This window comes from Aspergillus multicolor (assembly GCF_047715735.1).
Source record: "Aspergillus multicolor strain CBS 133.54 unplaced genomic scaffold BDW74scaffold_27, whole genome shotgun sequence".
NCBI classification, from domain to species: Eukaryota; Fungi; Ascomycota; class Eurotiomycetes; order Eurotiales; family Aspergillaceae; genus Aspergillus; species Aspergillus multicolor.
Genome location: NW_027395978.1, coordinates 397053 through 409380, shown reverse-complemented (window position 1 = coordinate 409380; position 12328 = coordinate 397053). Strand labels below are relative to the sequence as shown.

At 47.1% G+C, this 12328-nt stretch overlaps 5 protein-coding genes across 5 annotated transcripts; 2 read left to right on the top strand and 3 right to left on the bottom strand.

The window, feature by feature from the left end:
• Positions 1–367: 367 nt before the first annotated feature.
• Positions 368–3362, bottom strand: BDW74DRAFT_159364 (ubiquitin-specific protease UBP14). The gene is made up of 6 exons (XM_073725450.1): positions 3155–3362; positions 3025–3092; positions 2833–2973; positions 2513–2786; positions 773–2462; positions 368–720 (listed from the first exon to the last, which is right to left on the bottom strand). The coding sequence occupies exons 1-6, from the start codon at positions 3183–3185 to the stop codon at positions 576–578; spliced, it is 2349 nt and encodes a 782-aa protein (XP_073580695.1). The 5' UTR covers positions 3186–3362; the 3' UTR covers positions 368–575.
• Positions 3363–3477: 115 nt separating this feature from the next.
• Positions 3478–5952, top strand: BDW74DRAFT_68957 (replication factor A subunit protein RFA1). Its single transcript, XM_073733464.1, has 6 exons — positions 3478–3698; positions 3784–3935; positions 3989–4079; positions 4128–4668; positions 4718–5610; positions 5670–5952. Exons 1-6 carry the CDS (start codon positions 3658–3660, stop codon positions 5758–5760), a joined length of 1809 nt encoding a protein of 602 aa, XP_073580694.1. The 5' UTR covers positions 3478–3657; the 3' UTR covers positions 5761–5952.
• A 1040-nt stretch (positions 5953–6992) lies between these two features.
• dbp3 (RNA-dependent ATPase DBP3) lies at positions 6993–8589 on the top strand (the record flags this gene model as incomplete). Its single annotated transcript, XM_073730009.1, has 3 exons — positions 6993–8236; positions 8292–8363; positions 8433–8589. The coding sequence occupies 3 exons, from the start codon at positions 6993–6995 to the stop codon at positions 8587–8589; spliced, it is 1473 nt and encodes a 490-aa protein (XP_073580693.1).
• On the bottom strand, positions 8416–10531 carry BDW74DRAFT_68932 (putative nuclear division Rft1 protein). Its single transcript, XM_073733463.1, has 3 exons — positions 9642–10531; positions 8752–9591; positions 8416–8697 (listed from the first exon to the last, which is right to left on the bottom strand). The coding sequence occupies exons 1-3, from the start codon at positions 10403–10405 to the stop codon at positions 8592–8594; spliced, it is 1710 nt and encodes a 569-aa protein (XP_073580692.1). The 5' UTR covers positions 10406–10531; the 3' UTR covers positions 8416–8591.
• BDW74DRAFT_68931 (OST3/OST6 family protein) lies at positions 10530–12289 on the bottom strand. The gene is made up of 4 exons (XM_073733462.1): positions 11820–12289; positions 11670–11767; positions 11256–11611; positions 10530–11187 (listed from the first exon to the last, which is right to left on the bottom strand). Exons 1-4 carry the CDS (start codon positions 12177–12179, stop codon positions 11006–11008), a joined length of 996 nt encoding a protein of 331 aa, XP_073580691.1. The 5' UTR covers positions 12180–12289; the 3' UTR covers positions 10530–11005.
• Positions 12290–12328: the final 39 nt, after the last annotated feature.

Sequence of the window (12328 nt, the reverse complement as noted above, 5' to 3'; positions counted from 1 at the left end):
ATATTTTAGACTGGTAATATAATATTTTAGATTAATAATTTAATAATATTATACTGCTAATATAACTGTAGTCCTTTCCTAGACTAGCATTATATTTTTAATATAATTAAAGCGGATTATCCTGTGACTCCGGTTCCTGTTGTGATAACCAGTCACACTGTATCGTCGTAACGAATCTATTGGCTGACATCAGTCCGCGCTGGCCGTGTTTCCTGACAGAACCACCCTACAGGCCAAGGACCTTATAGTAATAAAGTTACTTGGTATGGTAACAGCAAGCCCCTTATAACAGCACTAACACGCTGCTATAAAAGGCTTGTTTTTATAGCTAATTTTTACCCTAGCCATTAATATTTAGATAAACTATCCACTCCGTGCCTAGTTAAATCTCTCAAGTTTGAGTGCCTGAGAGTTGTTTTTTAAGGTCTGTTTTTGGCTTAATGCCTTATGCTTGATTATAGATGCTGGGAGCTCCAGATAGTTCTCTCCACAAGATTAACTATTATCTTGCTTACGGACTAACAGAGGCTCTGCAAACAAGAAAGAAAAACCAGCACTGCTTGCCTGGCGTTCGCTTAGACCCTCGAGAAGAAGTATAGATAGGCGAATTTCTTCATCTCTTGTACGTCATCGACCTCCACAACTTTTTCATCATTGAACATCACCCATGAAACCCCGGGTTTTCCTGGCAATTGTTTCCGTACAAATGCCACATAGTGCCTAATATTAGCTGTTAATATAAACGACAAGGGGTACTAAGGCTTATTCTTACCCAGCGTGAACAGATGCGCCTTTATGGCAAATGATCGATCGGAGTTGATATGTTGCGGGAACAGTATCAAGGCCCGGTATTACAGACGCATCGGTACCGCCACTTGCTTGCTGATCAATAAGGCTCTCACCTGTATGATCGGGATGACTAAAAACCCAGTCAATAGCTCGATCAATATCACCACCGGTGGCAGCCAAAGCCATCCGGGCACGGAATTCATCAATGCCCATGTCTTTTAGTTGAGACACCTTGGCTAGGTCTGGTTCACCCGACCTGTACTCGGCAGCCCGGTTCCTGGTCAGGGGCTCATCTATAGCTGGGTCATCCATGTGAGATATAAGCCAGTTCATTGCGGCCTCGACATCCGAATTTCCTGTAAAGTAGAGAGCCTTTTCGCATCTGGCCAGTGGGAACCCCATCGCAAGCAGCTGATCTAGAAGGTCAGTGTTGGCGATGAATTCGCTACCGGACGGCTCGTCCTCTGGGAGCAAGTTTTCTCCCTCGACAGGACCTGCCGAAAGATAACGACTCAAATCCATAGGGACGTCTTCAACCTGGACAGGAATATCTAGCTTAGTCGGAACCCAATTGATTAATTCGAACCGTCGAGCATTGATGATTAGATGCGCTGGCATTGTTCGAAAAGCGGATCGCTTGGAGAACTTCTCGTTGTTGTCACAAAAGCTACAACGAAGATCAACAATCTCCTGGGAAGTAAATGCATCTAGACATTCGAAGAGTGTCACAGTTTCGAATGTGTCATCAAGGGTAGTACCATCTGAATGACCAATTCGGCGGACTGGAACAGGGATGGAGATATTGTCCTGTTCATCGAGCCTGTAACGAACGCCTTTGCACCTCAAACATTGAAGCCGCTGTTCCATGCAAAATCTGAAAGACTCAATTGGGTTAGTCATTCCAGCAGGATGCTTGGACAGCGTGACGTGTTTGAAGACATGTAGTAGGAACTCGAAGGCGTCCTGCTGCCTCATAGTCGAAAATTCGGCGTGATCCCGGCCGACCAAGTGTTTGAACATCGATGGGGCCAAGCCCTTTTGATGTTGGACCGCGGGCGTTTCTGGGGTGGCCAAAGTCTTATCGTCTGGCCGAGAGTAACGCCCGGAAAGGGTTCCATCCGCCAACTTCCGCAGCTGCGTTTCGAAATCAGCAGCTGGAGTCTCAGCGAAGGGAGGACTCTCATCTGGACGATAGTATCTGTGTTGAAATTCCGGCAAATCAAGAAGACATTGGACAACACTGGAAAGGTAGCAACTGTTTCCTAGATTCGACAGCCCTGTAAAGCCCGCGCCGAAGACCGGACTTAGATCATGCCCATCCCCTGTTGTCATCAGGAAATCCCACTTGAGATTTTGCTCAACCTGCATTTCCATGAGGCTCTTCTCCGTCTTCTCGCGACCGGCGAGATTGATCCCCCAATGTGAGAGGTGCGTAGCAAGTTCAGGATCGACTCTCTCCTCGTTGCAACGATAACAGTAGATATCTGCCGAACCATCTGCGGTTATTGAACCAAGTTTGACGGCAACAGCATGGGAGGTCGCATCAAAATGGGCAAGACCATGTGAATTACCACCAGTACCCCCAAATTGACTGCGACCGCAGCCTAGTTTACCACATTCTAAGCACAGCCAGAGGTTCTGTCGCAAGTCACACATTGAACACTGGCTAAGATCTGTTACAACCGATTAGAGCGGCTTAAAAGAGCTTGTGGAACAATGCTACCTTTGGAACTGATGCGCTGGGGTTCCTGCTGGATTAAACCAGTGGTATGTTCGCAGGGGACAAACTCTTGCTCCCATGCCTTTATCTCCTCCCTTTTCGAAAAAGTCGTGGCGCTCATTATGCCCTCAATGACCGACCGGAGGTTACTAGCTGACCCGTCAATATCATCTTGACCGCAAGAGTAGCAGACAACGCGAGTGGCCATATCATAACGATCCTCATCTGTTTCTGCGTTGATCGCGAGCTTTGAGATTTTCTGTGGAGGCTCCTCCCGCTGTTCCCGTCAGCAGTCAGGCTGGGCATAGTGATGGATCGCTTACCTGGATCCTCTTACGAGTTCTTCTTATATTAAGCGCCAGAGGGTGACCGAAGCGTTCGAAATGTAGACGTGCATGATCTCTTGACCCAGCACAGCCACCATTGAAGCATGAAAGGCAAACGTTAAGGCCATACTCGTCATCCTAACTTCGTTAACACCAGAAATACCCGGTAAGCAAGAGTTAGCCACAAACAATAGAATCAAAGCATTGCGTGCAATCTTCGCGATATACTGCTTGAGAGGCAGATGGTGGTTGTAAGTCTGGGGTTAAAATGGATTCAGCTAGCTTGCCTATTGTACCGATAATTATGTGCTGGACTCACCTGGGGAACCATGATGAGGACATGTCGCCATTTTAAGCAAGAAAGAGTTCTTTACAAGTTAGGGTAGAAGGCACAATTCCAGATAGAGCGATTGTTCGGGATTACTAGAGAATCCTAGGAAGCTGGCGGCTTGTAGCTCTTTCCCCATCGAACGCCACGGAAGTAGTGCCTCAAGGCCGGAGAAGTGAAATCATCAGGTGGGGTAAAGGGCCGTCGGAGGCTGTGCCCTGTCCTCGGAGCGAGGTGAGGGGAGGAAGCCCTGGCCTAGCCACAGCGCCTAATTTAGGTAAGCTGTCACTTAACGCGTCTGCTGTTTGCGCGTCCGCCGCGTTCCCACGTTTTCCACAACACGCTTGGGTTGGACTTGACTTGTTTACTCGAAACTCAACTCTCTTTGTGCTTCAATCAGCTTTTGCACCTGTCTTGCAAGGCTCTGCAACAGACAAGTTACCACTGCAATAATCACAACCCTGCAAACAGCGCTGAGACGCGTGGTTGATGTCATGGCCTCACAAGCTTCACATGTATCCGTTGGAGCACTCAGGTAATCCACCAAGAATCAATTCCATACGCTGTACATTTGGTATAACGCTGCTCCTGATGTAACATCGCTGATAAGACTCCGGTAGTGCAATTTTTGATGGTACAAAGCCACAAAATTCAGAGCCCATCGTCCAATGTGTTCAAGTCAAGCCGCTGCCACCCCAAGCAAACAACCAGGAACGATACAGGGTTGTATTTAGCGACATCACAAACTATGTGCAGACCATGCTTGCTATCCGTATGTTGAGTTATTTGAATCAAAAACGTGTCTAACCACTTTCTTGAACACAGAAGCAAACCATTTCGTAACAGAAGGACTACTTCGCAAGGGATGTTTTGTGCGGCTCAAGCAGTTTCAAGCGAACTCTGTTAAAGGGAAAAAGTAATGCTCTATGCTTCCAAACCCGACATATCTGCTAAATTATCATAGAATTCTTATCATTCTCGACCTCGAGGTTCTCAAAGAGTTAGGCGAAGCGGAGAAAATCGGCGAACCAAAACCATTGGAGAACAAACTGGAAGAGGACGAGAAGCCGCAACCTACCACAATCTCTAGTAATGGGTTTTATGGTGCCAAGGCTCAGATTGGACCTTCGCGAGTCAGCTCCCGACCCCAGCATGCGCGCCCTATACAGGGGTCTGCACCTGCCACTATATATCCTATAGAGGCTATCTCTCCGTATGCTCACAAATGGACGATCAAAGCTCGCTGCACCAGCAAATCTCCCATAAAGACCTTTCATGGAAGAAACGGGGAAGGTTCGCTGTTCAGTGTCAATTTGCTGGACGACAGCGGCGAAATCCGCGCTACCGGATTTAATGAACAGTGCTCTGCGCTGTATGAGCTTTTTCATGAAGGGGATGTCTATTACATTTCCAGCCCGTGTCGCGTTCAAATTGCCAAAAAACAGTTCTCAAACCTCAACAATGACTATGAGCTTACCTTCGAGAGAGAAACTGTAGTTGAAAAGGTTGGTATAGCCTCATGCCAGTTGTCCTCCTTGTCTCACATTTTTCCAGGCAGAAGAGCAGAATGACGTGCCGCAGGTGCGTTTCAACTTCACGACTATTGGGGACCTTCAGGCTGTTGAAAAAGACACGACAATCGATGTTATAGGGGTATTGAAAGACGTCGGAGAGACCACTCAGATTGTATCGAAAACGACAAAGAAACCCTACGATAAGCGTGAATTGACCTTGGTCGACAATACTGGGTTCTCGGTGCGCTTGACTGTTTGGGGCAATACAGCACTGAATTTTGGCGCCACTCCTGAGTCTGTAGTAGCTTTCAAAGGAGTGAAAGTTTCTGACTTTGGAGGCAAGAGTTTGAGTCTACTCAGCTCAGGTTCTGTGACCGTGGACCCCGATATCGAAGAAGCTCATAGACTCAAGGGCTGGTATGACGCACAGGGCCGGGATGAGAACTTTGCCTCTCATGCCTCATCGGTCGGAACGATGTCCTCCACGAGACGTGACCAGTTCAAGACCATTGCCCAGGTTCGAGAGGAGCAGCTGGGTATGTCGGAAGAGCCCGCCTATTTCACATTGAGAGCAACCGTGGTATACATAAAGCAGGACAATATGTGCTACCCCGCGTGCCTCTCAGAGGGCTGTAACAAGAAGGTCACAGAACTGGATCCCGGCCAGTGGCGCTGCGAGCGCTGTGATAAAACTCATCCCAAAGCAGAATATCGGTATATTATGCTTATTAACGTTAGCGACCATACCGGACAGCTCTATCTCAACTGTTTCGACGACGTTGGCCGATTGTTAATGGGCACAAGTGCGGATCAGCTCATGGAATTGCAACAGAACGAGGACAAGGCGATCGGCGACATTATTCAGAATGCTAATTGCCGTACCTGGACTTTCGGATGCAGAGCGAAGATAGATCATTTTGGAGATCAGCAACGGTGAGTTTAATTGAAGAGTCCTGTCCAGGTGGATCCAGTACTAACTACGCGTCACACAGTATACGATACCAAGTGTCATATGCGAAACCTGTCAATTACTCTGAAGAGGCATCACGCTTGGCAGACTTAATTGACAGCTACCACATCTAGTTGTGACCGTCCTGTTGGTGGTTGGTGATAAGCCCTCGTTTCCCCTGATGCTACTATAGGGCTAGTAGCATTTTTTCCTTATAGCTCAAACTCTCGCTCTGTTTGCAGAACTTGAGGCATGCATCCATGACTGGGGCCAATGGGATTGCACAGTATCATATAGTGATTCATGAACCTACTTGAAGGACGATATGTGCTATCAATCTGCCATTAATAGGTGCCATTAAATAGTAACATCTGATGAAGTAAGTACGTGGGTTGCAGTTTTGGCAGCTTTCTTAGCCCGAAATTACTCAACGTCTCCCTGCCAGCCAGATCATGGATCGCATATCCAATGTATCTCAGACCAGGCTTTGGATAGTAAACAGTACATATGTGCCATACTATCCGAACCCTGGGCCAATCACCGTTTTGAGTAACAGAGTTGTTTCAGCTATTGCTTCAAACGTATGACGGCAGCTTGTGTAGGTAAAGCCTGTTAACTTCGTAGTAAAAATCCGAGTTCTTACCTTGAGGTACGTTGTAAAAACCATACCTAGCGAGTGCCACGGAGAACGGTTATGGAGATAGTGTTCTAAGACAGAGTGAAATGGTCAATGTGATAGTTCTATATCTAATTGTATAAACGGTTTGCTAGCTCTATTAGCTTATAACTACATTACTCACCCTCTGGCCTGCAGCAGATAAAACAGAGTCGCTCCGTAACACCAAAGTAGAGCCTAGTTTGGTGTATTTTCTTTACACTTAGCCAAGTTAGTTTACTTTTAGCAGGCTGAATACCATTTAATCCCGTTATTAAAGTAAGAGATACCGCTAAATTTTTAGTACACCCTCTAGCCCGCAGCAAATAAACTGAGTTAATCCCAACACTAAGTAGTCAGGTATTTCCTTTACATCCAGCCAAGTTAGCTCACTTTTAGTATATCAAATGCGCTTAGCCTAGGCTCTTGGGGTAATAAATACCACTAGATTCTTTGACGCAGCTAAGTGGAGCGGCTCCATTTTATCTGTTGAACTTGCAGGCCAGAGGGTGTACTACTCCGTACTACTCCGTACTAGGTACCCTACTACAGAGTGGGGATTATTGTACTGTAACTCCACATGAATTTTTTTTTTTTTACTTTTTATGGACAAGAAAAGACTGCTCCTGGACACTCCGATTCCACATACCTACCAACTTCTTTCGAGTGCTTCGAACACTCAGCTGGGGTTATTCCAGACAAAGCTGGAAAATGGCGAAACGCGAGCACCAAGATCAGGTTGGCGATGTCAGGCCCAGCAAAAAGTCCAGAGGCGTGAAACAGAAAAAAGGAGATTCTGAAGCCCAGGCTTACACCCAATCCCCTGCTCTTGATGATGTTTCTCAAGCAGAAATTGATGAATTTCTTTCTGGCAATTCCATCAAGATAACGGATGCTATTCCAGATAATATACCTTTACGCCCCATAACATCATTCTCATTCCTGCCCTCATGCAATAAAGACCTTTACGCTCCACTGAGCGGTTTCGCCTCGCCCACAGCAATTCAGTCGGCAACATGGCCACTGCTGTTTTCAGGACGCGACGTGATAGGGATTGCGGAGACAGGAAGCGGGAAAACCCTCGGGTTTGGTCTACCGTGTTTGAAGAAGGTCATCGACCTGAAGCAGACGAAAAGCAAGCAAAAGCCGTGCCGACCATCGGCAGTCATAATCTCCCCAACAAGAGAGCTCGCGATGCAAATTCATGATCAACTCTTGAAATTTGCCGACAAAGTGGAAGTTCAAGTTGCTTGCATATTTGGCGGAGTGCGGAAAGATGAACAACGCGAGGCTCTAAAGTCTGCCGCTGTGGTAGTTGCCACCCCTGGAAGGTTGAAGGACCTTCAAAATGACGGTTCGCTGGATCTTAGCAAGGTCAAGTATCTTGTGTTGGATGAAGCAGATCGTATGCTAGACAAGGGATTTGAACAAGACATCAAGGATATTATTTCTCCCATGCCAGTGTCAAAACGTCAAACCGTGATGTTCACAGCGACCTGGCCGCCAGCCGTCAGAGATCTTGCTTCAACATTCATGACATCGCCAGTCACTGTTACAATCGGTGGTGACCCTTCCGCAGACCCACGTGCGAATACTCGGATCAAACAGGTTGTTGAGGTGGTAAAGCCACACGAGAAAGAACCAAGACTCGTGCAGATTCTAAACAAGCATCAGCGGGGAACTCCGGACAAGGTACTGGCGTTTTGCCTGTACAAGAAGGAAGCGATGCGGATAGAGAGGCTCCTTCGAGCCAAGGGCTTCAAAGTCGCTGGTATACACGGAGATTTGAGCCAGCAAGAAAGATTCAAGAGCCTTGAATCTTTCAAATCAGGCGCGGCCACCGTTCTTGTTGCAACGGATGTGGCTGCTCGCGGTCTAGATATACCCCACGTGAAACTAGTTGTCAATGTTACATTCCCGCTCACTGTTGAAGACTATGTGCATCGAATTGGCCGGTAAGATTGAAGAGCCGATTATGGATCTTCACGGCTAACATCAGTCTTTCTATAGCACCGGTCGCGCTGGGGCTAATGGGCACGCTATAACTTTGTTCACTGAAACGGACAAGGCCCAATCTGGAGGGTAAGCAGTGATCTTGAGCTCAATTGTGCTGTTCTGATTTCTCTCCCAAATGCTGATGGAAACTCACAGGCTCATCAATGTCCTAAAAGCGGCGAACCAAGAAGTGCCCGAAGCTCTACTCAAATTCGGCTCAACTGTCAAAAAGAAGCAACATGACGCATATGGCGCCTTTTTTAAGGACGTTGAGCCGGGTAAGGCGGCTACCAAGATTGTATTCGATGATTGACTCTAATCCACCTTGATCTGCTCTGTTTTAGACCCCATGTACTTCGATCTTAGAACTTGATAAACCCTGTTGTAGTAGGCGATGACATGCTGCCTCTCGCAGTATAGCCTACAAATGATAATGGTTCAGTACCTGCCCTTTGTAAATCAATGGCCCACTTACACTGCGAGAACATAGCATATCCCGGCTATAAAGGGAAGTAGATCCCCGTTTAAATCAATATGGTTCCCAGACAAAATAACGGCCGCAGTGGCACATGCGACATAGGTTGCGGGCCGCAAAGCGAATTCTTCTATGGCTAGGTCCGAATTGTACTGACGTAGATACTGTCGGACGAAAGCATAACTCCAAATGATCCGGACAGACATATTCACAATATTGGCATAGACCAGGCCACGTGCGCCTAGCCCGCCCATTGACAGAAATATATAGGCTGCTAGAGCAAAACATGCTGAGAATAATCCCATCCACAAGGCCTGTTTTCGCAGCTCTGCTGGATTGGCAGTCGAAGAGACAAATGCTTCGCAGATACCGTTGAAAGCTAGAAAGGGGATATAGTAGCAATAAAGCGCAAGAAGGCCATCAACTTCAGGCGCCGTCCATCGCCGTCCACCTAAGATATGGAGAGCCTTGGGGGCCAGAGCTGGCCCAAGCGGGACGATTAGGATTGTTATCATCATATAACCTCGCATCACAGTGAGTAAATGGTTCTTGGCAGCTGCAACATTGTCCACCTGCTTCTGGCGCTCCTTGAAGTTGAGTAGAGATGAGAAAATAAGCCTACTGCTCTCCTCGATCGGTTGAAATAAGATACGAGCCAGTAGACCACCATAATTAGACGCAAGCGAGTATATCCCCTGGTCTTGTAGGCTAGTCATAGCGGCAAGGATCATCGAATCTCCCTGTGTTAGCAAGTGCTTTACCACAGACTGGAAGAAAACATTTGCGGATAATGTCACCAAGCGCCACGAGAATCTACCTCCAATGTACGTTGAGTTGTTGCTAATCAATGTTATTTCATACTGCCTTTGATCATGATTTCAATCGCTTACCTTGCGCTTATCCGCGAAAGACACAATGAGAAATGCCAATCTTTGCATTGATACACTGCAACAATAGAATAGCCACAAAAAACCGTGCAGGCATAGGACAAGTAGCCCAACGCAAACGGCAAAGCTCCTAGGTTGTGGCCAAACCGTACAGCCCATAAGGATATACCACATGTAACCAGGCTTTTTGAAAAGGCGGCACTGATCTCAACTGCAGCGCGCTTGCTGTACAGCATGTACTGTTGCATGACTGCAAAGACCGGTTCAGAGCCAAGCTCAACAAGTGAGGCAATGGTTGTAGTGGCCACACTGATGTGGTAGTATGGCGTTCCCAGGACTTCGACGGAAGCAAATTGCACATAGCACGTCGCAAATGCCGTTGCGGTTATGATCCCCATGCCAATACTCAAATATGCCATGTTAACTATTGCCTGAGAGGATGCTGCACGGAGTTCAACCCCTTCCAGTTCTTTGCCCAACGGGACAACATCTGTGCCCGTGTTGTCATCAGAATATGTTGCGACAAACTGCAGGGGCTGCCTTTGAATGGCGGCTCGTATGCTTTCCCTAGAAAAGTACAAGATCGAGATCAAGAACAATTCGAGCTGTGCTGCAACCCCCAAAACGGATGGCGATAAGCTTCTCAGTATCAATTGATTTGAGGCGAAAATGAAGAGTCTTGAACCCAGCTGTACGGAAATCAAGATAGTAGCTCCAGACATTGCTGATGCCAGGATGCTGCTGGCATTTCTACCAGACTTTGACATGTTCAATCAGAGGGGTGCCAACGCACGATCCCTGGAAGTCGCACAACTTGTTGAAGATCCCAAGTGACTTCGACGGAAGCGGGTTGATCGGGTTTTAGTCCGTACAAGGTAGGTATGATGTGGCCAATTATTTACATCACCAAAATACGTCTAGTAGTGTCGGATAGGGAAAACAGAGAACCCGCAACTCCGCCAGAAAAAGTTGAGTTTTCGGTGGGACGCTGAAGGTGTTTCAAACTCCTTATTATTGACATTGGCCGCAGTCCACGTCAATTAGCTCCGTATACTTGCCGCATGCATGCTGATCGCTACAGTAGCGCTTGGCCCTGTGTACTTTAGAACAAGAATAAAAACAGTACTCTTCCACGAAATTTCCGGCTTCCCAAGTCCACAGTCAAACTCACTTCAACCATAATGCAATTTTGATCCCCAACTCGCACCGTCACTAAGACATCGAGTGCTTTTTTGGTTCATATAAATCTACAGCATCCTTCCATTATAGGTACATTCCTTTAGGTGGATGCTAGAACATAGGTGGAATTATTCCACGAGAACACGTTTCGACCAGCAAATGTTCGGGATCTATGAATACCAGAACACCTAGAAAGGCGGGAGGAAAAAAGGATATCCGCCATTCTTCGCCCTGAATACACTCAGGAGGAAGCTGTATGTTCCGAGAAGCACAGCCCCCCAAATGACCACGGCAACCTGCTGAGACTTGTTGTCTGCGATGCGAGGAACCTTCATAGCTAGGGCTATTGCGGAAAAGGAGAGCACGGCATCTTCAATATTGAATATTAGCATTTAAGCCACTAAACAAGTGAGGCCAGCGATACGATGGATGACTTACATATTGCAGCAACAATTTGCGTTTCCATTCCAAATTGGTTTGAGAAGCCACCAGCAAAATAGCTGATGCCACCTCGTCCATCCCCTACAACGTAGGGCACTTTTCGAATATGATTGAACATGTGGCCACTGGTAAAGAGAAGTACAGCAATCAAACTGAACGCAGCCCATAAGTTGCGGTTTCTTATGACTGGAAGGACATAAGGGGATAGCACAGTAAACAGAGTAATAAATGCCATGAGGATTGTGACTCCAGACACAATCCTCATATAGTTAATAGGGCGCACGAGCGGTGGTTTGGGCCCATCAGGCAGCTGGCGATTGATCCAAGCATAGACTTGATCGGCAGAGATGGGACTGGAGAGCTGTCAGTTAAATGCTTCCGTCAATCTTGATAATCCGTAGGGAACTTAACCCGCTAAAGTCAAATCGCAGTGGGCTGTCGTCGACTCTGGCATAAGGGCCGACCGTGGGGGGGAACACCAGAAGAACAGGCGCAGTTTGAAGCATTAACTGCACGCTCCGGTTAGCCCAGAATTCCCCAGAGCGTTGATTTGCTACATACTTTTTGAAACGCTGCCTTGCCATTTTGAAAGTCAAGAGTGCCAAAAAGCACCCTAAGATCGTCTGGTTTGCTCCCCTTATTCCAGCTCCGTGCAATAAGGTCATATTCCGGTTGGAAATCGCGGCAAAGTACGCAACCAAAGCGAGCCTCCGTAGCTGTCAGAATTACCGTGGCAAAATAATCACGAGGCTTTGAGGTTATATCTTCATAGGACGAGTCATCGAGCTGAATAGGCGCGAGACGAGAAAGCGACTGATACTGTTCGAACTTGTCGTTATTCGAGGCGGCGAGTGCAGCGGGAATAATATAGACAAGAGACGTAATGAGAGCGAACAGTTTCATCTTAACCAAAGTGTCCATACAAGAACTTTATGCATGAGCCCGTCAGCGTAACCAAGCAAGTCAATGGCTTGCAGTAATGGATTATAATAATGGTTTATTAGACCACGTCTGCGAGCATTATTAGCCATGACCATAGAGTAGCGTTTGAAACGCAAGGTGTCCACAAC